The following is a 26733-nucleotide window of genomic DNA, read 5'->3' as shown; positions in this document are numbered from 1 at the left end:
TCCTGTCCTTCGGTATATCGCGTATGCCTTATTCACTAAAATTTATATACATTTTAAGAATTTTAGTAATTTATTAATTTCTTCAAAACAGTAACTAGTTCGAACTAGGGCCTGTCTATTAAAATAAATTATAACTAATATTTTTATTTTATTTATTTAAATCTTTATAAATCATATGAGTTAAATTTTATAATTACAATAAAAAAATCGAATAAATAAAATTTTAATATAAAAAAATATTTTAATATAAAAAAATATCGTCAGTTCAATCTTCATTTGCCAAATCTTTTTCTTCAGGAAAGCTTCAAAATAAATATAGAGATATATTGAAAGAATTAAAAAATCATTAAATTTTACCAATTTTTTAAGAGAGGGCAAGTAAAAGTCTTGTTTAAAATTTACAAAAACATTATTCGGACTAATTATATAAGTTAATATGGTCTAAACACAATCACAACAAAGTATGTAATAATATTTACATTATTCCAATAGATCTACGTCCCAACAACTCAGGCACAGGCATTCTTTGAGGGTTTCTGAAACCATTCTATTCCTTTTTTTAGTCATACAATCAACAGCTTTACTGAAGGTCCTCTCACTTGCTACACTTGTAGATTGTTGAGCTAAATAGTCCCTAGCCATTAACGCCAAAGTGGGATATATGGTGGCGTTCTTTGCCCACCAATCCAAGATATTTGTCGATGCTGGCGCAACGGGTTCCTTAAGATATTCCACGATCTCATCTCTCATGGGGTCTGGATTATCGATAGCATCTCTGAAAATAATTATAAAAATACAAGGTTAATTAAATTTCTAAGTATTTATATTTACTTTCGCAGCTTATTATGCATAATAACTGAGTAGGGTTGTGAATCAATGTGATCTGTAAATTCATATACCGTTGTTTGATATGCTGGCCAAAGGATTGTGTATTTGTTTAAATTCTTTGTCATATTTATTATTTAAGATAGATTTTTGTTTTGGGATCTAGGAAGCTAGATATGTAATTTGTAAGGCTACCAAATAAGCCTTCGTAGGCTTTACATTTGGTCAGCATTAATTTAGCTGCCTTTTTGATATCATCATTAGCATGTGAATTAAATGTTTCATCTAAGAAATTCCCTATCGAAGCGACGAATAAAGCCGTCGTCCCAATAGTTGTATTTTCCGAAGAAACTTCACAAGTAATATCGAAAAATGGTTTAAGGAAGGTTTCAATTTCCTTTAAATATCTTTCCTCATTGATATTAAGATAAAATTCATCTTTGGGAAGACATTCTTCCCCTAATCGTTTAATAGCCTCTAAATTCTTTAAAATAAAATATATTATATAAATAACATATAAGATTATGGTTAAATTACTCTATTTATTGTAGAAATCATGAGATACTTAGAATTCCACCTAGTTACCACGTCGAATGGTAATCTTGTGCCTCCAGAAATTTCAAGATATTTTTGCATTAGCTTGGGCGAAAGGTGAAGTGATTTCACCAATTTGTGTATTTTTTCTAATTTGGGATCAAAAATACTAAGCCCTTCTTTAACAATTAAATTTATAACATGCGCCAGGCATCTATTACTATAGAAGGGCATATTATATTTTTCTTTATAATGATTACTCATTATAGCAGCTGCATTAATAATATTCCTAGCATTGTCGTGAGTTAATGCTATAACATTTTTTTGAATTTCAAATGTTTCGAGAGATTTTAATAAATAATTCGTTATATCTTGCCCACTATGCGGATGAGGAAGTTGGATTAAATCTAAAAGATAGTTTTTAATTTTCCAATTATTTGTAATATAGTGTACAGTAATAGAACAGTAAGATATACTATTGATTCCTGTATAAATATCGGTTGAAAGCGAAATTTTACTTTGTACATTTTTTAATTTAGCTATTAGTTTTAATTTGGATGTTTCATACATCGAATGTAAATATACTTTCGCTGTTTGTTGTGTCCAAATTTTTTCATTTTTGAATATAAAAGCAAATATATCCCTGAATTCAATTGAGTCGAATATGTTAAATGCTAAATTATTTTTAATAATACATCTGAGTATTAGTTTATTTAATCTTTTGTTTTCTTCTGGTTGAAGTTTTCTTATGCCCGATAAATGCTTGGGCATTATTTCTTTAGTTTGGATAATGAATTTAGGGTGCGATATTTTTATATGATTTTTAAGGTTGGCTATATTAAAAATTTTTAATATAGGATTTATATATTTGGTAATTTATTTTTTATTAACCTATTAAACAATGTATATAAACATTTTCAAATTTATTATTATAAGTTTTATGAAATTGAAAATAGAACCTACATATCATCACCTATTGCTTATTTTCTTATTATTTATCATATTTTATCAGAAATATATTTTAGAAATATATTATACTTGTAGCCGTATGGAGACTGTAAATTTTATCACAATACAAACATTTGCGCTTAGAATTATTACTGTCTATAAAGTAATCTTTTATAGAGGTAAAAGAATTGTCTTGCTCTTGTTCCATATCTGCCTCGTCCATAAAAATTTTTTTTATAAAAATAAAATAATTTTATACTAAATATCTGGTTAGGTAACTGTTCCTTTTGAGAGGCTCATTTCATTATTCTTTTATCTTATTTTTTGATGTTATTTTTTTAATGTTATTTATTTTTCGATTTGATGAAATAAAATACTTTTCATCTAAATATTTAGCCCCCCCCCCCCCCCCCCCCCAGTTTAACTTCCATTTCCATCTCCTTTAAAAATTTGTAGGCAATATTATAAATTTTATTTAATATTTCAAAAAATCTTAAATAAAAAAAAAGAAATTAATTTTATAATAAAATAAAAACCAAATCGCCTATCTGGCACCTAATTAAGGAGTGGGGGATTTTTTAAATTTTTTTGCATCAGAAAATTAAGCTTGGAAACTTTTCCGACAGATGACATAACTTGCGGCAACTTGGGAAAATGTTATATCAAAATGAGATGGATTGGTTTTGGTAAAATTTAAAACAAATAGGATAGCTACTTATTTTCATCAAGCGAATAGGTTGAGCTATTGTTTAATAACGTAAAACTAAGTGCGCTTAACCTCTCCGAAAAGCGTTCCGTTTTATAATTATAATTTGTAAAAAAAATTGTGAAAATGGATTATAAAATAAAATGATGATATTGTTTATTCCTAGATTTGTAAGATTTTTTTATATTCCTATTTAAATAAGAAATTTCTGAGATAATTTTATTTAGAATATGGAAGGAGTTTTATCAATTTAAAAGAAAATTGTTATTAATCATATTTCCCAGTGAGGGAGGTTTAGCCCTTCCCCCTTGTCTTATTTAAAAACGATTTTATAAACTGTAAAATCCAAGCTGATAATGGTTATTCTTACCATATTCTCCATGATTTTAAATAATTATGAACCTTAAGAAATTTTAGAGCTATAATATAACAATAATTTAACCAATTTTTTCCCAAAAGGTCAATATCGTAACTTGAAATGCGAACTCATTGGAGTGCAGGGACTTTTACTTGGAGCATCATTGAAATTAAAGGGGGGGGGGGTAGTTAGTTATGAAATAATTTTCAATTTGAATAAAATTGGAGAGGGATAATGGTATTTACTTTTTTAAATTATATATATTTGGTAGGAGGTTAAAAGTTTTGAGAGGGTTGATCTCATTTATAGATGGGTATACAAGCCCCTGTTAAAGTAAATACATTATATTCTCCACAGTCCTTTTCTTAAGTTAAAATAGGAAATGGTATAGCAACTATTATCTTTTTTTAATAGATCCCTTTAGGCCATATTTTTTTATATCAGAATAAATATCCTTACAAAATAAATTTCATTATAAAAAGTTTTTAAAAAAATGATTTTTTTATTTATTGAATATGTGAACGAAAAAGAAGAGCATAGCCATATCATATCGTCTAAACCAATAGTTTATTTTAAATATATAACTGAAGTGTAAAATTTTAAAAGAATCATTGATTTGGACAAAGACTGGTTAAAATAACCATGGGAAAAAACATCGGACAAAAACACCGCAATATAAAAAAATTTACATGCTTTAAAAAAGGAAAATGTAATCCTCGTTTTAAACTTTGCCCTTTAGTGTAATCCTTGAGTATTATTTTATAATAATGTTGCTCATCAAAAGTGACCATATTTATAAGGGAAAACAACTATATGACTTAAGAGCTAAGAATATGAATTTTAAAATAATTTTATAATGCATGACGAAAGGCAGTTATTTTTAAAATATTAATCGTGTGATTGATGTGGTAGAGAAAGACTGCGTCACATATAAAAGAATTTGTAAATACCCTCATAAAATCTATATCTTGATGAATGAGTCTGTATGTAGCCAGCTAAATTTTATACCAAAGTAGACCTTCCTATATTTTTGTATAAAAAATTTGAGACTATAAACAAACAAAATTTTTATTATTGTAGATAAAAATTTTAAAAAATTAAACATTCAATGTTATATTAATAGCGATTCCTTTGATAATCTAATCTTGATCGATTTTCGAAATCAGAAACAATTGTAACTATTCTCGCATGTAGATTTCGATATTTTTCTCTAGGGGTAAAGGGTGTCTCACCAGAATTATATTGAGCAATTTTTAACTCTGTCAACCCTTGTTGTTTTTTTAAGCCTAGAATATAAATTATAAAGTTTATTAGTAAATCTTTATACTTTTTAAATCATTTTAAAATAATAGATATATAGATAACTTGATATAAATTTCCATATGTTTGGATGGTGAATTGTTAGGAAGGAACTGAAGCATCTATGCCATCCTTCAACGGCGTTGTTGGTTTTCCCTTCCCCGTTCAGAGTTGATTGGTAAGAGTACCATAGTTTAATATTAAACAAAATAGGTAGTCTGCCTCTTCCAAATGTTTTACCAATGTAAGCTTTTTCAAAAGCAATTAGAGGCTGAAGTAACAATTGATTATTAGAATAAAATTTGGAGTTTATTAGTAATTCAAATGTTTCAACTACATTTAAAGGTGGCACAAATGCCAAGCAAACCCATTCTAAGTTGTACATTAAATTCCACATCTGTTTTATATTCTGGATATTTTTGAATGTTTCACCAAAAGGATTGGCCAAAATGGAAATAACAACATTTGTGTTGTGAACTGGGAAACACTTCATTGAAAGCTTTTACACTGGCCATTTCGAAATCCGTCATATTTTTTTTTGGAGTTGATATTAAGTTGTCACCTAATAGTAAATATTTTTTTATATGTTTCATAATCTTTTTTATTGGTCAATATATATATGAGAGGTAAAACATTTTTATTTTTTATCCCATGAATTGTATAAATTTGCGTAAATAAAGATGGCAACGATTTAAATGTACCAACAGAAAACCAATGTTCACATGAAGCTAAGAAGTCCAAATTTTTTCTTGTTCCAAATATGATAGCATGGTCGGAAACCTAGCACACATGATAAATAAAAAAGCAATTATAATAAAGTGTTTCTTATCGAGCAGATTATCGCAATAAAAATGAAGGATTTAGTTATACTTTTTCCTAAAATTTATAGAAAATCTAACCGGACCATCATCATGAAGTATGAAATCCTCGTACTTATCTGTAATTGAATATTCATGCGGAATTACCAGCTCGATAAGGCTGCTTCTGAGGTGCAAAACTGTTTGAACTCTGCGTTCAGTGAATTATACGTTTTGGTTATGGTAGTGCCATTGATATGGAATCACTTAATTGACGTGTTTCGCCACAATAAAGTTTGGAGTTTCCATGGTATTATTTCATTCTTAATTGAATTGATTATTTTCTTGGTTTCCATTTCGATTGAATTTTCTGAATGATTGTGTATTTCTTTATTTTCTTCTATCTTACCATTTTTTTTTGTTAATCGTACGGGACATTTTAATATATCTTGGTTAAGGCATCTGTAATAGTTTGTAGCTGAGACTATATCCAGGCGGAACAAATAATTTTTAAAGGTTAAGATCTCCTTATTTTTGCTTGATAACATATTTTATAAGACTCCGAAATAAAGAGGAAAGAATGGCGAAAATATTTATAATCGACCAATTTCTTTCTGAAGAAGAAATAGATCTAGGAATTGTTAATAAAATGTCATTTCTCTTAATGGCAATGGTGGTCAAAGCTAATTCCACTGCTTGAGATTGGAATCTGATTGCTTCTTATGGAAGTTACTGCTTTCCCCATGATTTTCTATTAAACATGCCACTTTTATTTCTGAAATTTATGATATAACTTGAAATTTTGATCACCACCTTATATGCCTAATCCTTTTATTATATTACATACTTCATTAATAGGAACTCAATAAATAGCAGCATTGTAATCACATGTATTTATATCGTTTTTTCTTTTTCAAACATATTTTTATCTTAAGATCTTTTAGAAAATTTGATCACATTTGACCAGGTCAAATATTCCCCCGTTCAATTGACCCGTCAAATTTAGTCATTTGACTGGTCAATTGACTGACTTGCCAACTCTGGGCAAAACTGATTGATAAATTTATAAATATTAAGTCACAATAAATATAAATGCTACCCAGATATCAATTTCGCCAGTAATCAAGATTTAACTAATAAACTCAATGATTAATATATTGATAAAGCTGAGTTCCTTGTTCGCTCTTATAAAATAAGAACTTCGAGGAAAAGGATAGGATCGGGAAAAAGTATATTCCAATAACAAATTTCATAAACCAGATCTAAGTTTAATAATCATTATATAAATTTAAAGGTTAAAAGAAAATTAGAAACTATCATTGAATCAATCTTCCACCTTTTTTTAAAAAAAAATATTATACAAATAATATAATTATAAAAAAATGTTTCAAAATAAATTAGTCATTATTAGCAATTATCGCGATATTAAATTCGCTATAATATCTTCGCGATATATGTTCCTCGAAATAATTGTCGCTATATTGTCTTCGCGTTTGGGTTTCGCGATAATAACTTCGCTAGAAAATTTTCGCGATTAAAGTTTCGCGGTAATATATTCGCTTGATTTCGTGATAAAGGTTTCGCTATAAAATTTTCGCGGTAATGTATTCGCTTTAAAAATTTCGCGATATTGTATTCGCGGTAATGTATTCGGTATAAAGTTCGCTATAAAAAATTCTCGATATTGCAATAGTATTCGCTATAAAATCCATTCGCGATAAAAGTTTCGCTGAATTGACATGGAACCGAATAAAACATATAATTAGAATAATAAAAATTATTGTTAATCACAACAGCTGTCAAAACCTTTGTTCTATTTATAAACAAAACCTTTAGGCTTATCATATATTTTGGGTAAAATATTGAGTTATCCATCTTTAAAAATCGACTCAAATTGAACTGTTAATCACTAATTTATGTAAAAATTTAAAATTTGGCCAGCATATTTTTCAACCTTTTTAATAAATATAATACTTAATAATATATATTTTAGGAATATTTATTTTTGTTTGTGATAATTAAATAAAAGGCCAAAGAAAAGAACATAATCACAAGGTTAAATAGCTTTATTAAATATAAGTTGCAATGTCAAAGTTAGGTATAAAAAATCGATATTTTAATTTTAACATCTCGATTTTGGAAGATATCATGGTAATTAATTTGCTTATATTCTAATTATAATGATAAATTATTTTTATGGCAAGGACTAAATATAGTAAAATAAAGTTAATAAAAAATCTGATGTTTCTGTTATTTTTACTAAATTTTCCCAACTGAACCCGAACCTGGTTTAGAGATATTTCACTGAACCAGAACACACTGAGCCCTTTTTTTAGAAGGAGGGTTCATAGTCCTAATTAATTCACACTCTTAAAAATAAACACTCATGGCGTTTTATTATGACGTATTTTTAGATGTTGTAGGAATATATGTTCGAAATTTTTCCAATTTTTAAGATTTCAAATAAATCTGATTAAAATTTAATATTAATGTAAATATTTATGGTTATATTATGATTTTACAATGGTTTTTCCTGTTAAAGCTTGATTATTATTTTTGAATATTAGTAATTAATTTATATTGTATAAATTATCAGAGTTGTTAAAGTATCTAGAAAAATGTGGTATCTGTATCTAGATAGATTTTTGATTAAAGTGTCTGTATCTAGATATTATTTTAGAGGTATCTGTATCTGTTTTTAGATACTTTTTAAGATATATTTTGATTATTTAACGCTTTTTTATATTATAAATAAAAATACTTGAATGTAAAATTTATTTTATTTCATATGAGCATATAACTTAATATTAATATATATATTAAAAAATTATATATATATATGTAATATATTAAAACTTATATATAAAAAAGAATATATAAATATTAATTAAATATTATGTCCGAGTTATCAATAACAAGCAAATTCTGATATTACAATCCATCCCAAGGAATTTGCTATTTTTAATTGCAATGGAATTGGTATTTTATTCTATTCTATTATATTAATTATTATATAAATTTTTAAGATTAATATTGATGACGAAAATGACGACATTCTTCCATGGCCAATTTATAGACCATATTTTAAAAGAATATCTCAAAATAAAGAAAAACAAATCTCTGTTAGTAAAATGTTTGCCATGTCTACCAAAAAATATGCAAATTTCAGTTAGCATTACCTCAACTTGCAACATTTAAGGGTATAGATACTAAATAAATGTTTACAATTTTAATTTTAAGATAATATCAAACACTCTTAATTCAAATAAAAAAGGGGAAGGAGAAAAAAATCTATTAAAGAAAATATTAGACTAGGCTCATCGTCCATTGATTTTTTTTCCAAGAGACCTCAGACTTTAACCCAAACCACTTTAGATGATTTAATAACTGATTTTATTATAGATAGCATTCAGCCATTTTTAATTGTTGAAAATTCTTCATTTATAAAAATGATCAAAACATTAACTCCACAAAAGAATATAATTCGCCGACAGACAGTGGTTGTTACTGAAATCTAATAATTATTTATAATCATTTAATCATATATTATATTAATGATATATAATAATTATTTATATTAATCATATATTATATTAATATCTTAAATAAATGTGATATCGAGTCAATAAATTTTTTAGATCATTTCATGAATTTTCACAATAGAATCCTAATATAATAAAAAATGTATCTGTATATAGATACATTTTAAATTGTATCTGTATCAAGATAACTTTTTAGAAGCTGTATCTGTATCAGTATCTAGATCCATTTAAAAAGTATCTTTTAACAACTCTGTAAATTATATATATATTTTTTTTAAAAACATCAAAAAATGTAAGTTGAGTTCTAAAAAAATAAAAAACATCAAAAATGTAAGTTGAGTTCTCAAAAAAATAATTGACAGTTCGAAATCGGATCGTATAACATTTGAAAAAGATGTAATCAGAGACCTTCATTGGCTTAATTTTCTGATCAGGCCCGACCTAGACTCGACATAAAAAATTTTTAGGACCAGGCCCTATGTTAAAAAGATTTATGCCCAGGTCCCGCCTATATTTAATAATGGATAAAATTCCCAAGCCCAGGCATAGTCTATAAGTTTCATAAAATTTCCCAAGCTCATATCCAAATATTTAATTTAATTTATTGTATTTAATGAAAATTATTTAGGCAATCATTTTGTTTACAATCTAAAAATTATCATTATTAGAAGAAAGCAATATTTTTTAAGTTAGCAACTATTTAAATATGCTAAATTTAAATAAAATTTTTTTAAGTAAGCCCATTAAATTTTTCAAAAACCCAGGCCTGGCCAAGTAATGCTAGAAAATAATATAAAAAAGACTCATCCCGGTCCCTATGAAGGCTCTGATAGGAATATCTATCGGAATCGGTAAGGATATCTGAAATCAAGTATCTCCACTTATAATCAAATTAATAAATTTTAAAGTATCTCTAATATATCATTGTCTGAGAAAATTTGGTTAATGTAAATGTATTTGAATACTAAAGTCAAGGAGCTTACCTTATGAGGGCTTGGAAACTATCCAAATGTAGCGTGTGCGATATAATGAAACATTTATTATGGAAAATGCAAGATGTCTGTTTTCTAACCGATACCAAAACAAATTGCGAAATAAAAACTCAGCCCATTGTGGCATCAATATTCGGTATTGGCAAAATTTCTCTCTCACTTTATTTAATAAAATTTTTATCGTAACAGTGGTGTAATTACAGTATCTTAAATTTAAATCATGTACTGTTTAGAATTTGATTAACGAATAAAATCATTTTCTTTAAATTTTCTTCTAATATACTTTGTGCTAATAAAAATTGTCGTTCTTTAAACTTCTTATATTAACCCTTCATTTATACTCAAGAAAATGTAAATTCTTTAGTGGGGTTTTAGAGTGTTGTTAAATTGCTTGGTTATAAATTAGCATGATTTTTGGTATGAACTAGACACATTGACCCAATCTTTCGAACCGAGCACCCACTTTAAAGTATATTTTATTGTTCTGTTTCTGATGTGTTATATTTTTGTTCATTTATATCGTTATCGAATTTTTTTATGAAATATAAGCAAATTGAAAAGCAAAAATTGAATTTTGAGGGAATCTTGTAGGCCTGCAAGCCTAATCCGACTCTGATCTAAAATTTTTAAATATTTGGGATCTGGCCGAACCCTAAACTATTTAAAAATCGGGCCGGGAAAATAATTTGATAATTATCATTTATCTGTGGGTGACAAGGAAAAATTTTATTTTAGGTATCTTTTAAAAATAGTGTTGTTAAACGGCTCGAATTCATCTAAGCAAAATCTTGGGACTTGGCAATCTTTTTCTGGTTAAAATATTGAGTAAGCCGTTTTTAAAAATTGACTCAAATCGAGGTCGTTTAACAAAATAATTCAGGAACCCTAGCATGAGCGAACGGGTTAAATATCTCTAAGAATGGACACCGGGTTAAAATATTCTAAAATATAGGAGTAAGCAAAACTAGCTAATATTTATAAAAATTTCATATTATTACCTATTTTATAATATATTAAAATAAAGAGCTAACAATCAAATAATTTTTAAACATGATTTTAAATGGGCGGGCGAGTGGCTGAATTTAAAAAAAACACGGATGGGCGAGATGGTTACAAATATTTAAATATTGTTAAAAACCCTTCCATTGCGCATCTCTGATATAGGCTTAAATCGGTCAGAAGGTCTTGGACAAAAGTACCCGAACAAAATGACATCGGGCAAAATAAACCCGGACAGAAATATCCAAATTTTAATATTTTTTTAAATTAGAAAAAGGGGAAAGTTTAAAAAAAATTTATTAATTTCTTCCACATATGTTTCATTCTTCTCTAAAATAATATTTAATCAATGATAATGCGTAGCCGTTGTAAACTGTTTTTCCATAAATTTTATATAAAAATTTTCACATTTTGGTATACTAGGGATATTGACAAATGTATTTCTACGCGGTTCATAGCAAGGCCTGATGTGGGCTAGGGTTAATCTTTGCATATGAGAAATACTTAATTTTCTTAGATACCATATTGACTAGATTCGGTAAAATCTAATAGACACTTAGGGCCAGGGTTTCGAACCGTTTAGTATAACGGTTCGGTTCGTTCCGATTTTTAGTTTAAAATTTTATAAAGGTTTTGTTCCATTTCGGTTTTTTAAAAAAAAATCATATCGGTTCGGTTCGGTTTATAATTTATAACGGTTCTTTTCGGTTTGTTCCGGTTTTTATAAATTTAATTTTAAAAAAAATTCATCATTAACCATGTATATATTAATTTTAGAGAAAAATCTTTTTTTCCAAATTGATAGTTAAATTTCCACCCAATCCTATAATTATTGGATCTATAATATTTCGAAATGCTTTGTCGTCAATTGATTTTATTGGCCTACCGTGAACTGTTATTAGCTCGGTGCAGGAGCGGATTAAAGTTTCTTTATTTATATTGATTTGTATTGTAGTAGTGTTGGACTTAAAAGCATCTTGGATTGTATTATACTGGTTTGCAGTTTTCGTTATTTGAATTTTTTTAATAGTCAAATTTTCTTTCTTTTTTCTTAATAACTTGAATTCCCTATTGTGGAATCTTTCTATATATCGTTCAAGATTTGCAGCATGGTCCCCAGTTAAGACCTTACCACAATCTTCTATTTTACAAATAGTTTGATTTTTTATGATATCTAATTTAAAATAGGAACACACAGGATTTGACTTTTCCCGAACCATTTATAACTAAAAAGCTATATGATGATAGATGAAAATCTTTTATTATATAAATAGAATAAATAAAAAAGCTTAATAGAAACAATTTTACCTTCAATTTTATTTTTTTAAATAACTTGGATTATAGAATTTAAATGACAATAAATAAAATGGTCAGCAATAAATATTTTAATGATATAATAATTTTTTATTTATAAAAATCATATTTTTTTTTAAATTCAGAATTCTAATATTTATTATTAAAATAATATGTTAGTTAGTATTTACCATTATCATATATGCAAAATAAAAAAAAATATGATTAAAGAATGGCATTTGTAATGAATATTTTTCTAAATCTGTATTTTTAAATAATAAAAATCTTACTATAAATCTTCAGTTTAAATAAGTTAACTAACATTGCATTAAATTGTTTTATACTTTTAATTATGTGTTTTATATTAAATAGACTTACATTTAAAAATAGGAATTACATTTTGATGTTAAACTAAATATAACTAGTATAGTTTAATTCAAATTACCCACTCTGATATATTCTATATAAACTAAGATAAACTTTTTTTGAATATATCAATTAATAAGAAATTATTGTAAAACAATATTATATAAAAATTGGTCAGTACTTTATTTCTGTTAGATGTTAATATAATATGACAGAATAGGTAATTTAAGTTAAGCTATAGTATTTATATTTAGTTTAACATCAAAATGTAATTCCTATTTTTAATTCACTGTAAGTTTATTTAAATATAAAACACATTAATAAATAAATAAAAGTATAAAAATAATTTAATGCAATGTTAATTAACTTATTTAAACGATTTATAGTAAGATTTTTATTATTTAAAAATACAGATTTAGAAAAATATTCATTACAAATGCCATTCTTTAATCATATTTTTTTATTTTGCATATATGATAATGGTAAATGCTAACTAACATATTATAATAATAAATAATTTATAATATTAAAATTCTGAATTTAAAAAAACAATGATTATAAATAAAAAATTATTATATCATTAAAATATTGCTGACTATTTTATTTATTGTCATTTAAATTCTATGATCCAAGTTTTTATAATGAGATAAAAAATTTAATTTAGCCAAGAATAATTATGTCTGATTTTAAGATATCTTATCTAATTAACAGATAATTGTCTAATCTCTTATAAATTAAGTATTTAAAGAAAAAATTTGATATATAATGTTGATAATATAAAAATATTTAATTTGATATATAATGTTGATAATATGGAAATATTTAATTTGAAAAGAATTCACCAATTTAAAAAATGCCCCCAAAGAAAACTAAAATTTTAAATTTAGGTTAATAATTTAAAATTAATTATTTTTAAAACCGTTTTGAACCAAAAATATTTATAACGGTTCGGTTCGCTCTTTTAATATTTTCTTCATAACAGTTCGGTTAAGGTTCAGAAAATCATAAAGGTTCGTTCAGGTTTTGCGGTTCGGTTCGAACCCCTGCTTAGGGCTGCTGAGCAGCGGTTAGCTTAGAGCTATGCAACAAATAAAAATTCCCTATGCTTGGTAAAATCTTAAAGATACTTATATATTCAGAGAAGCGCCCATAAGTATTTATTAGTTTTTATCCAAAACTAGTTCAGACTAAGGTCTGTTACCAAATTGCTTAACAGCGTTAGCTGTATATTAAAGCTAGGATAGAAAAGTAAATCTTATCTTGACAAGAAATTTGCATAGGCGAATGTCTTGTTTGTGTATGTGTTAAGCACGACATAATAGAAAAGTATATTTAGGACAAGAATAAAGTTAAGGTTAATAGGTCGCATATGGGGTAGGGCCATATGAAAAATTATTTAAATTTAGTTATGTGCTATATAGACCTGCCATATTCTAAAAGTGAGTTTGGGGGATTTTATGTGAATAAAAGGATAAAAAAAGCTGGATTAATCTAGACAAAATTGGTAAATTTTTGTCAATTGCGAATTTATATATCTTTATTTGATTATGCATGTTTATATAAAATAATATATACAAATCTCTACATATTTATCGCGAAAATCTATTTTAAGTTTCTTATGTCAAAATTCTGCCTTACCGTCAATTTGGTTCTAATAAGTCGAATGAGAGCAAAGAGGGATTTTTTACCCAAGACAAATATATATTTACTTTCTAGGTATATTGCTTGATTAAAGTTTTAAATTCATACTTTTTTTGATGAGAAAATAAATGGTCATGTTGGAGAATTTGAAGAGATAACAATTTCTGCAAGCACATCCTTGATATTTACATTTTAAGTTTAAAGTTATCTATCGAATCCCGGACAAAAGGGCATTGTACAAAATATAATTAATAGAATTAAATCTATAATAATTAATAGTAACTATATAAAAAACAGGTTAATCTAGTAAATAAGGAAGGAATATAGCATAAAACGTAAAAGAAATAAGGAAGGAGGAGTAAGTCTAGGAAAGGTCCTTGGAAAGAAGACTGCCGTTGAAGCTTATGTAGTTAGCTTTAAGGATCGCTATGATTATCTGTCTTAAGACGAAACCTTCTCGGATTGCCAGAGAGCTTGCAAATGAGAATCTTAAATCTTTATAAAAAGTTAACGCAAGCTTACCGAAGGAAGTTAAGATATTGGATAAAGACCAAAAGTAATTATATTTGCCCAACCAGAATCTATTAATTAAAAAATATAAAATACACGTTTTTAAGATAACTAAATTAAAATCACTAATTAATTTATCCTTATCACACACAGACAAATTCTTATTATCAATTTATTTGCAAGGAGAGATATTTAAAAAAAAATTAAGCCTGAGCCTGGCCAGATTTAAAATATTTTTAAATTCTTAGGTCCGAGCCTGGTTTGACTGGCTTGAAGGGTGCAAGAATTCCACATTAATTATTGTTTATTCTATATAAAATACAATACAAAATTAGAACTCGAATGGGTGCTTGGGTTAAAAGATTTGATTAGATCAACCCATTTTATTTTCCCGACCACAATCCAGGGTGGAGATCATATAAAACCAACCATTTAACAACACTAGGTTTTGATAAACACTAATTTAAAACTAATATATTTCCATTTCTAAATTATTTTTATTTTTAACTAATTAAACTTTATAAAATAGTTATTTATTTTATTTAAAGATAAAAAAAAATAAGAGGATAATTAAATTATAACTTATGGTTAATTTTGTAAAATTTCTTTTAAGCTCTAAATATTAAGTATAAAAAATAATTAGTCCAATATTCTATACGCATTTCTTTCTTAATAATTTTTTCTCCAAAGCTTGATGAGTAAAATTTTGATATTTAATTGACCATTTCTAAGCGAATATTTGCTTTCATTTCTTTTAAATTTATAAAATCCTTTTAATTTTTTATAAAATCATGTAGTTTGTTTTTCTATTTAAAAAGTGTGAAAAAACCTAAAATTCTACGAAAACAATATTATAAAAATTTAATTTTTTTAACAAATTTTCACATAAAAACTTTAATTGTAAAGAATATATATAAAATTGAAACCGGGACACCTCACATACAATTGGTTTTATCATAATCTTAATGGCCTATGTTGAAAATTTTTGGTAGATATATAAATATGATTTTTAACAGTTCTTTATTGAATGTCATATCAATTTTTATATAATGAATCAGATGTTGAACAACTCCTCATGATTATCCTATATGTTATATGCATCGTAATGTTTATATTATTCACTCTCGGAACCATAATTTACCTCTTCAGACTTATTCCTCAAAACCTGTACCAAGATTTATACGTGGAAGGGAAACGAGATATAAGTATGGCTTATAGAAAAATGTCGAGAAAATGATTGAATGGTTAGTCACTTGATTAATTTGGACGCTTGTTGATTTCCAATAAATAACTTCAAAATATAGATATAGTTTGTAAAAAGATAATAAAATATTATGTACCAAGAACTTGTGGCTTTCGATGTTTCTTTTCTTATCAAACGTTTTGGATCATCCAATTTCGTTTTGAGAAATGTCAAAATTTGTGCTTTATAAGGCGATATTATACTTGGCTCAAAGTGCTGGATAGTAGCGGATAAGATTTTTATTCGAATAATTTTTGTTTCCTTTTAAATATAAAAGGTTGGTAAAAATAAATATATGCTTTTAATTAATTACAAATCTAAATATAATGTTTTATAAAATATTGATCATGGTTGGTTACCATTACCATATTTATATGATTTTGTTGAATCTCTGGGTAACAGCATAAGTCAATAAGGTTCGAGAGATAATTGGATGGTATGGAATTGGGCCAATGTGTAATAATTTTCAATATTATTCTCAATAAGATAAGATGATTACTCATATTGCCGCTTTTGTTGTTTAAAGTTTCGACTAAGATTGGGAAAAACTAGGATTCATTTTTGTTTGAAAATAGGGTGCATTAAAAATTTTTATAGATTATGTATTTTTTAAAAAAAAAAGTTAATTCATTATAAAATAAATACATAAAAACTTTAGTCATTTCGGATAAAATTATTTGAAGAGGTAAATCTTGAATCATTAGTGATAAAGCTAAACAATAACTGTGCCGTAATACTGTAATAAAATTAAATAATTAGGTATTTTATAAATCTTGTAAATGATAAATATTTGTCTATTTTAAATCTTCGCGATGTGGGCGACTTAATAATTTAACAATATTTGATACCAAATTAATCTTAACATTTCAATTTCCTAATTTGAGCAAAATTTGACCTCATACCCCACCAGTGTATACTTGTTAATAATCTTTTAGATATTATATTAGGTACCTTTATATTCTTTATACAACGACAAAATCTTAGGCGACATGTAGACGAATAGTTTTTGTTTCCATAAAGAATATTTACCTTTTTCATCATTAGTATCGAATAGAGCAGGCAAGGTATAGTTGCTGATATATATACTATGAACTGGGCATTTCAAGAATGTCATTAACTAATGGGTTATGAAAACGAAATTTCATAAAATAATTAAATTATAATTTTTTTAAGGCTATACAGTTCTATAAAATTTGATATTAAGTACTTCAATAAAACTAACTCAATTTTTTTAATGCTATATAAAATTCAAATTAATTTTAGTATAATTTTTTAAATGTACATTTTCCATAATAGTGTCATATAGAGTGGCATAATGAAAGGGTTCCTTGATTCTAACAGTTAAACATGATTTAATTATATTACCGTAGAGGTAAAAAATGTGTTCATTGATGAGTTTCATATTATCGATGTGGTCAAGTTTCAAAATGGTGTAATTATTAATGTGAGAATTTTTATAATCGATCACATGACAAGAACATGGCAATGCCGTGGCTAAGTTGGTGATTGATTTATGTATTCTAGCCAGAATGCTTTCAATAAGTGGTGTAACAATTATTAACATGTTATCACAACTTTCTAAAAATAGAGAATTGTTGATTATTTCATAAATATCAGAGGCAGAAGTCCTATTTGCATGGCCTGGTCCGGATTTTTTTGGCCCGGCTTTGTTTCAGCGTCTACATGAGCGGAAAAGGGTAGGAACAGTTTGCATCCAATAGGATATATTTAATTGGGGGGGGGGGGTTATCGATTAAATTTTTAAATGAAATAAGGTTAAATGTATTGCTGTAAAAATTAATAGTATTATTATAGACCTAATATAAAGATATTGCTAAACATCAACTAAATCTATAGATGGCACACAATCATAGACATTATTTTCCAAATAAAACTATTTCTGGTGCTATTATTTTAAATTTAATTTAAAAGGGTTAAAAATTCAATCAACTCATATTCATGCCAAACAATATACTATAATAATGCATTAATTGTAAATGAGGGAGTTTTTATTGAATTCATGTTATATAAAATAACTTTTACATTCGCAATATTTTGAAAGTTGGCAGTAATCATATAAGTTCCTTTTTTTAAGTAATGAAGGTGTACAATTACTTTAAAAAAGGTGCAATTAAATGTGGGAATATAGGCGGGAATTTTTAGGGGGGTAGGTATAGGTTTTTGAGGGGGGAGGGGTTGCATCCACATGTAGACGCTGGACCCGGCCCAAATTTTTTTAAAATATAATATTTCTTTTTAATTTTTATAGCCAACAATGATGTTTTAAGATATTTGGTTTTAAAAGCCGGTCTGGGCATTATTTTTTTTAAAAATTCAGGCCATGGCCAGTCCATGTACCCGGTACCGGACCTGCAGGTCTCTGATAAATAGTTATAAAAGCATAAAAAATATGATTCATTCTTTCTTTCTTTTCTATGAAAAAATTACAAACTATTTGTACCTTTTAGAGATGTCATCATCAAATTGTTTATTGTGCTGCTCAAACATTTGTAAGATAAGATATATAATTTATAATTCGAAAATTCGGCTGTGACATTGGCTAGAAATGCGTATAACATATCTGATAAACAGTTAATAAAATTTATCAAAAACGCGAGATTTTCAAGATTCTTTTCTTGGTATAGTAACTAATAAAAAAATATATTTTATAATTTTAGGTCTATGTTTTTAAAAATAAACGTTGTAAAACATGGTTGTATTTTCTGTGAGGTTCAGGTATATGAATAAATAAGGCAAAATCTCATGATATGTATCTAAAAATTGCTTCCTATTATTAACCTGTAAAAAATATAATAAAATTTGGCATATAAATTGTATAATAAAATATTACTTGACCAAAGTCATTTAAAAGTATCGTCATTTTTTGGGTGTAGCCATTGAGGATGACTATGTAAGATTTCACTATTTGTATAAATTTCCTGATACTATCAATAACCAATGAAAATAGATAAAATTAACTATATATATGCAAAGTTTTTAGACCCTTTTTCCTATGATTTTTATTATTTGCATTTTCTTTATTCTCATTTACAACAGTATACTTTACTATATAAAACCATTATCTTAACCCTGCCCTAATATATTCTTCCTTATACTAATTACCAAGAGATATAAATGCTTGAAATTGGTTTCGCACTTTTTAGAGTATTCGTGGATGATAGTCGGATCAATAAAAGGATTCTCAAACGATTTTATGATAGTTTGCGGATTTACATGTACAATGATATCGTTTATACTTTTAATAATTTTAAGATGAATACCCTGTTGTAAATTTTCGATTGATTTATTTTCCATGATTAAATCTGCCGGAGCAGCTGCATTGTTGGTGGAAGTATTTTTAATTACGGAATTGTTAAAATTTTTGCAATCCTTATCAACAACCGAGATGTAATGATTTAAAATTATTTCAAAGTGTTCTTGATTAAAGGTCGAAAAAATTAAATGATTTAAAAAGGTGCCTGCAGATATTGTTTCGGTGTTTTTTTTATTGTTCAACTCTGTTTTCCAGCGGTCAAATATGTGAAAAAGAAGAATTAAGGCAATATTTTGGGATGAAGAGTTTTCTAATGAAAAATGAAAAGCTTGATCAATTATAATGTAATTATTTAAAAATTTATTAAAATTAAACAATTAATTTTAGCATTTAAATATCTACAACCTGTTAGTTGATTTAATAAACATCTGATAAGTCTTTCGATATTAGGTATAATAGTTAGTTTGTTTCCTGATGAATTCATATCAATGAAAGGATTGGCTAAAATTGCAAGAGATTCTACTAACAGGTAGTTATCATAATTGAGAGCTTTAAAGAAAACATAATATTAAAATTAGGACTGCATCGATTCATAATTTTTCACCTATTCGATATTTATCCACTGATACAATGCCGATATTTACATTTATATAAATTTTCAGCTATATTTAAAAAACGTTTTAATCACATATTTCCACTTTTTTATAAAAATCAAAACATCTCCATTTTTATAATTCTAAAATGTGCCTCCTATTCTATTTTAAATGATAGATTAATTGGTATCCATTATTTTCTAAATGTCATCGAGTTATTATTTAATAGCAATATTCAATAGAATTTTATATCATATCCAAATGCTTATCTAAACTAATAGTCTAATGATTTTTTCTCTGTGAATTTCGCGAAATAAGATTTGCATTTTCTGAGATGGTAAGTTTTGAAATTCCGTATTGTTGAAAAGGAAGGAAATTCAATATTATTTTTTTTAAATATTTATGTCATTTATAATTGATTTATGAAACTTAAAAAAGTAAATTAAGAAGAAAAATTCACAGCACCTTCTTAATTATACGGTTAATAAAAAAAATTCAACTTATGACGTAAGCAAAAAAGAAACCGTTATCAGAATTCTTTTATCTAGTGTTGTTAAACGGCTCGTTTTGAGCTGATTTTTAAAAACGACTAACTCAATATTTTCGCCAGAAAAATATTGTAAAAGCCTCGAGATTTTCGATAATATATGTCTACAATCTTCAGGCTTGCGTAATATTTTCCTGGATAAAATATTGAGTTAGCCGTACTTAAAAATCGGCTCGAAACGAGCCGTTTAACAACACTACTTTTATCTATAAATTTAACTTGAAATATTAGCTAAGAAGAAAGAAAAATATTTTTTATTTTGAGGATTCAATTATTCTTGCGGCATATTATTCGGTGCCACTAGACCCCCTACCATCTCTTCCCCGATGAATAAAGGATTATAAACAATAAATAATTATTAACATTTTTCAGGAAGAAAAACTAATAATATGTAAAAGATGACCAGGGTAAAGACAAGAGTTTCATCGCCAATAAAATGTATTAGGGGGGATCTTTGAAGGGTTTCTAGAGATAGGGATCGAATCATTTAAAAAATATAGGTTAATATATTTTATAAGGGGCAATATCGGAGCAGATCAGTTATAGATTTAATATAATATTGGTGCAGTTATAAAAAAATAATAACACAAAGTTTTTGTTACCTATATAAGATGACTTTGCTGCGAATTGTTCTTGAAGTAAATTGGAAAAAAAATCATACGTCAATTGATACTGATTCGATATGCAGAGAATTAATAAGCGATGTAATGTTAACCTTTTCGCCATTATAAAATTTAAATATATAAGAAAATAAAAGACATGACTAAAAGTGTATGATAACACAAAATTCGTAATCACTTAATAGCAGTTCAATAATTGCCACTTTATGCAAAATGGTGATAGAAAAGCTTTTAATTGATTGAAGTGGTCTGAGAAGTGAGGAGTAATGAAAATGGTGATTTTTGAAGGCTTCTAGCTTAAAAATAAATTTTATAGATTGGTAATCCAAAACGATCATTTTAAACAAGTAACGATTAAGAGTAGAAGTTTCTTCATAAAATTAACATTAAATTACAAATTTATAGGGGATTCTAGTATAACTAAATACATGGTTTACTAATTTTCGTCAAACTTTAAAAATGAATAAATTGTGTAAAAATAAAAATATTATTTTGCTATTTATATTATCATTTAGGAATTTCATTTTTATCTAGTCGATACTTTTTTCAAATTTATCGTTTGTTTTGCTTTTTGTTATAGTTGGGGGGGGGGGTCATTAGTCAACCATAAAATCATATTTTAAAAATAAATTGTATAGTGTATACAACTCTAGCTAATTTTTTTATGGTGCATTATTTAAAATTAAGATCTTATACTTGAATTTTACGTTTAAACTGGATTCCGATAAATTTTCTAAAACATGGTTGATAGAGCTTAGTATCTTGATGAAAAATGAATCCATATCGACCAATTGATTGGTAATATATCTATAATATCTTTGCCTGATTACTAAGAGAATGTTTGTTAGACGCATGCCGATTTGTAAGAAAAATAGTATAGATATTGAACTAATTTTAATATCGGCCTCGTTCACTAGTATAATATTGAGCCATTTATCGAGTTGTTCAAAAATATTTTTAGTAAATGATATCAGTTTGTCTTTATCTAAAAAAAAATCAATAATCATTAATATATAGTGTGACCTTACATGGCAGCTGATTCGGATTAATATTACTGGAGTCGGTAAATTTATTAGCAAACATCTCTAAAACTTCGCTTATTCGCTCGCAATCATCTTTAAGGTGACATACAAAGGTGTTGTCATTTATGTGTTCTCTATCTGTAACAATATAAAATGAGGTGAGGTATAAAGCCTGAGCAAGATTTTCCAAGATAATGATGATAATCGAATTCCTTTTATTACTATCAATATAAGCCAGTTCTTGTACAGGGAAAACTAAATCGAGACTAACCTCAGAGTAACTAAAATCGGTAGCTATTAACAATTTTAAGATGCCAGTAATGGACGTGTTAGCATTATTATTATTCGTAATTTTTTTTGTTAATCTCGAAATACCTGATGTTATCATGTTATCATCATTCTCATAATATATAATATCATTATCAAACTCATTGACATTTTTGATAAATTTTTTACTAAGAAAATCGAGATTTGATATATTTAAATCCTGAATTGATTCATATGTATCAGTTTTTTGAAATAAAGATAATCTCTCGTTTAGCCGTTTGTGTAGTTGATATATGCAAGCACTCAAAAATGGATTTATAAATTTCTCTTTAAATAAATTATCATAATCATTAATTGGTATAAGAAATTCGGAATCTTTTCCAAAAAAATGATAGCTAAATAATGCATTCATTAAATTTGAAGCACATATTTCTAGGGTTGTTTTTTCGTTAATTCCAGCGTCTTTGATTTCCAGCGTATCATTATTGGGAAGGTTAATTACTAAATCGTTTTTGCCGGCCATATTAGGCCAATAGTGATCGTCGAATTGATTTTCAGCTCCAAAAACCAAACGTTGAAATTCTTCTAATAAATCAGGGTTCTCACGGCAATAAGAATTAAAAGCATTCGCAAATATTTTACCCTCTTCCGTCGAAGTGCTGCATTTTTGGAGTAATTTTGTCAACAAGATATACGATTCTTTTTGAGCAATAGGTAACAAAGACTGAGACTTTTCTATGACGAGAGGTAGCAAGTATTCTATAAATTCAGGTCTTGAATTTAAACAATTTCCTAAGGATATGCAAAGCATATCTGAGGTAACGAAATCTTTTTCCACGTGATCAACGTCAAAAAAATTCAAGCCCTTATCAGAAACTAATGAATATAGTTCTCGCATGGGTTGATGGGATTTATAATCGATAGGGAAATAGCAAGCCGTTATCTCAAAAATTTCTTCGATCACATTATCTGAAAAAAACAAGTTTGACAATGTAAACAATAAAATGTAGATTCTCAATATAACGTTTCCCAGATGGACAAAAATATATTATATGCGGATCCTGCCCGGCTCTAATTTTTTTAGCCTTTGGACAGAGTCCGGATAAAATTTGATAACACGTATTTTTTGTGTAAATTGGTTAAATGTATATTTTTACTATGGATATCATTTTTGAATTGACCATAAAAAAATATTAAAAGATATAATAGTAAAGTTAGGCTAAGAACATATCAAAACAAAATTTTAATGTGCAAATTTTTGAAATATTTAGAATTTAGAAAAGTTAGATTTCTATTTTAGCAATTATGCTCTAGAATGTTTTTAGTTTTAAAATATAAGATAATCAAAAAATAAAAATTATACCTTCATTCTAGCTCAATAGATTTTGAAAATTCCTTATTTATCCTAATCTCCCACCTTGACTATGCTAATATACTAATAACTGAAAATCAAATATTATAATATAGATTTAAAATAATAGTGATAAGAGTGAAATTTCTTTTAAGTTTTAAAAAAATAATTTTGTATGGGTTTTTTTAAACAATTTTTTTTAAAAATATTTCTTGCAATTTAACAATTTTATATGCATAAGAATAGGCCCCCAGAAAATAGAATTGAAAAATTTAGTATTCGTTTTTGTAAGAATGAATAATACACGAATAAGAAATAGTTTGATTTTTTTTAAAACTAATTTTATAGGATATTTTATAGAGTAAACAATGAAAAAATGAAAATTTTCAGACGCCATTCGTACTAAGATGATATCTAAAAATTAATTATTTATAAAAAATATTTATGAAAAAGGCGAATTGTTTCTTATTTTAGAAACATGTGAGTTTTGGTAATCATATTTATGTCTATAAAAGAGATGCACATAAGATGTAAAAGGTCCTATTATTTCCACTCTTTCTGATTATATAATCGTATCTTACCATTTATAAATATTTTTTAAATTTGGTTTAAGAATATAAAAATACTTTGAAATTTAATACGAATTGAATAATTATTTATTCATATTCATATGAATAATAAAGATATTATTTGATTAAAAATTTTGAGTTTAAAAAAAAGGGATTGCTCGTAAAAATTATTCTTTCCAGATAAAAGATGAACAAATTTTACTGAGAAATAAATAAAAATATTTTAATTATGCAAATTATAAAAATAAATTCGAATTAAACGATATCCAAATTATTGTTGAGAGCTTTTTAAGTTTATCTGTTTTGCATCAAAATAGTAAGGTTGCTCGTTTCTCCGTCATAGGCATATTTATCAAAATAGGAATGAATAGTTTTTATATATTTTCCAAATATAAAATTGCCAATATTCTATGAATATAATAAAATAATTTTATTTTATATGAATAATTCGATCGAATAATAGATACAAAATATACAAATAATATATTATCTTCATTCGTATTTTTATTATTCGTGTTCGTAAAATAAATTATTGTATCTGTTTTCCAAATAATCACCATGTTATAAATTAAAATCATTCATATTCAGTGGCATCACTAGTCCTTTTTTAACTAATATTTTCAAAAAGACCTTCCTTTTTTGCTAATATTTTCAAAATGATTAGTGTTGTTAAACGGCCAAGCTGAATCGACTTAGCCTAGATTTTATTCAAGTTTTGAGTGGTAAAACTCACTTCATATTGGAGGCTTAATATCCGCATAGTTGGCTCACTGAGTCAGCAAAAATATTTTGAATTGGCCTACTATTATTATTTACCTTACGAGGAAAATATTTAAAAAAAATTAAACACTGTTTAATTAAAATACTTATATGTATTGTTGAGTAAGAAAATGACCATGCAATTATTATCTACTCCCCATAAATAATTAATAATTTCTACTGATTCATCAAACCAACTCTTTAAGCCAATGTGTACACTTCCCCAGTGACATGACTGCTTATTTATTTATGTTGTACAAAACAAGATTATTTTTATTTTATGGGGGACATAATAATTATATGCAGAAACAACATTCTTTTGGCTATAATTTAATAGATCATTCAAATTAAATATGGGAGAAGTTTTATCAATCTTATTTAAGAAATTTAAAAACATTTATGGATGTTGCATTTTTGCATCATTGCAAAAAAACCTACTTAAAATTATTTTTCACAATTTAAAATTTTTATTTTAATCTGCTAATTTTAACTTTGCACAATAAATTTAATTTTCATTATCTTTACCTAAATTTGTAAAATTCTCCAAAACAAATATTGATGTTTTAAAGACAAGAATTAAATTTCTGGGATCTTTTTCACCAACAATTATTGCGATATATATTGGTAAGAATTTAATTGCCTCAAAATAAGAAGGCTTAGGATCAACTGGATTATACCACGATGCAGGCGATTTTTTTAAAATTGTGTGAAAAATTTTATACATCAAAAACCGATCTGCTTGTTTCAGAGATTGATTATCAAATACTAAAACAACTTCAGTGTGTTTTCTTGCATGTTCCTCATCATTAAGTAATAAAACTAAAAAAATACTAACCATTTCTTTAGTTAAACTAAAGGAATTCAACTAATAAATTGTTTTTATTAAATTTATTGTTTTAAAATTACCATGAGGTAAAGTGTAGATAATACATGAGGTATTATAACCAATTCATCCTTTAATCTATGGCAAAAGAATCTATATAAATGCAAACCTGATTATTTTATAAAGATATACATATTTGTCTATAATTAATTACATTCTGTTTCATCAATAGAATTTATTATTTCTAAAAGTATCAAATTTATCATTTTTAGTGCACGAAGTCTTTCTTGAACATCGTTGTTTATTAAGTATTTTCTTTGGCATAAATATATACTTGTTTAAAATTATTTATAACATACTTAAGATACTCCAGAAAATTTATTAAGGTGTAGTTTTTAATATTTATTCCTTTTAATATAAAACTTATAGATAAATCTAAATATCAAACCTTCAGCAATTAATTTTACATTATCCGCCTTATCAGCCAATATATAGTTGTCAATTAATTCATTTAAAGGTAGCATCATATCCTATCCTATCACAATGAAAATGTAAATTTAAAAGCTGTCATGTAATATATGTTAAATGTGACATGGCAATAATGTATGTAACTGTTATTCAATAATTGTAAATAAGTATGTCATTTGCAATACCACCAAATGTCATTTAATATCTTCATTCCATTTTGCAACAAAATTTTAAAAAATATGTATATAAGAACTTAAATTTTTTTAAAAACATGTTCAAAAAATCTTAATCAACTTTTTGTTAATTGCAAAAATACTGATTTTTATTTTCACTTTTTTTCGAAGTGTGATTTTTAGTATTTTACTGACAAAGACGTGCTAAGTTTAA

At 26.3% G+C, this 26733-nt stretch overlaps 1 protein-coding gene across 10 annotated transcripts in view; it reads right to left on the bottom strand.

Annotated features, from left to right (window-relative positions):
* Positions 1 to 26428, bottom strand: part of LOC135926198 (MMS19 nucleotide excision repair protein homolog) — a 36942-nt gene extending 10514 nt beyond the window's left edge. Inside the window, exons 1-22 of one of the 10 annotated variants that reach the window (XM_065461959.1) lie at positions 26327 to 26428; positions 26238 to 26286; positions 26093 to 26193; positions 25962 to 26047; positions 25581 to 25920; positions 22116 to 23345; positions 21784 to 22072; positions 21070 to 21182; positions 19733 to 19876; positions 19211 to 19637; positions 18905 to 18998; positions 18754 to 18852; positions 18515 to 18701; positions 17336 to 17631; positions 17005 to 17170; positions 16707 to 16789; positions 16419 to 16601; positions 16151 to 16314; positions 15952 to 16101; positions 2398 to 2517; positions 480 to 775; positions 259 to 302 (exon numbers count right to left, since the gene is read on the bottom strand). In XM_065461959.1, coding sequence (XP_065318031.1) covers positions 16068 to 16101; positions 16151 to 16314; positions 16419 to 16601; positions 16707 to 16789; positions 17005 to 17170; positions 17336 to 17631; positions 18515 to 18701; positions 18754 to 18852; positions 18905 to 18998; positions 19211 to 19637; positions 19733 to 19876; positions 21070 to 21182; positions 21784 to 22072; positions 22116 to 23345; positions 25581 to 25920; positions 25962 to 26047; positions 26093 to 26193; positions 26238 to 26286; positions 26327 to 26405 — 4164 coding nt within the window. In that variant the 5' untranslated portion in view covers positions 26406 to 26428 and the 3' untranslated portion in view covers positions 259 to 302; positions 480 to 775; positions 2398 to 2517; positions 15952 to 16067. Of the gene's footprint in view, positions 1 to 258; positions 303 to 479; positions 776 to 2397; positions 2518 to 4493; positions 4658 to 4736; positions 5451 to 15645; positions 16102 to 16150; positions 16315 to 16418; positions 16602 to 16698; positions 16790 to 17004; positions 17171 to 17335; positions 17632 to 18514; positions 18702 to 18753; positions 18853 to 18904; positions 18999 to 19210; positions 19638 to 19732; positions 19877 to 21069; positions 21183 to 21783; positions 22073 to 22115; positions 23346 to 25580; positions 25921 to 25961; positions 26048 to 26092; positions 26194 to 26237; positions 26287 to 26326 lie in introns of those variants that run through there. The other 9 variants (XM_065461958.1, XM_065461956.1, XM_065461962.1 and 6 more) reach the window with 9 other exon arrangements.
* Positions 26429 to 26733: the final 305 nt, after the last annotated feature.

The sequence above is a fragment of the Gordionus sp. m RMFG-2023 genome, chromosome 3 (genome assembly GCF_954871325.1).
Source record: "Gordionus sp. m RMFG-2023 chromosome 3, tfGorSpeb1-WG-v2, whole genome shotgun sequence".
Lineage (NCBI taxonomy): Eukaryota > Metazoa > Nematomorpha > Gordioida > Chordodea > Parachordodidae > Gordionus > Gordionus sp. m RMFG-2023.
This window is presented reverse-complemented; position numbering and strand designations above follow the sequence as displayed.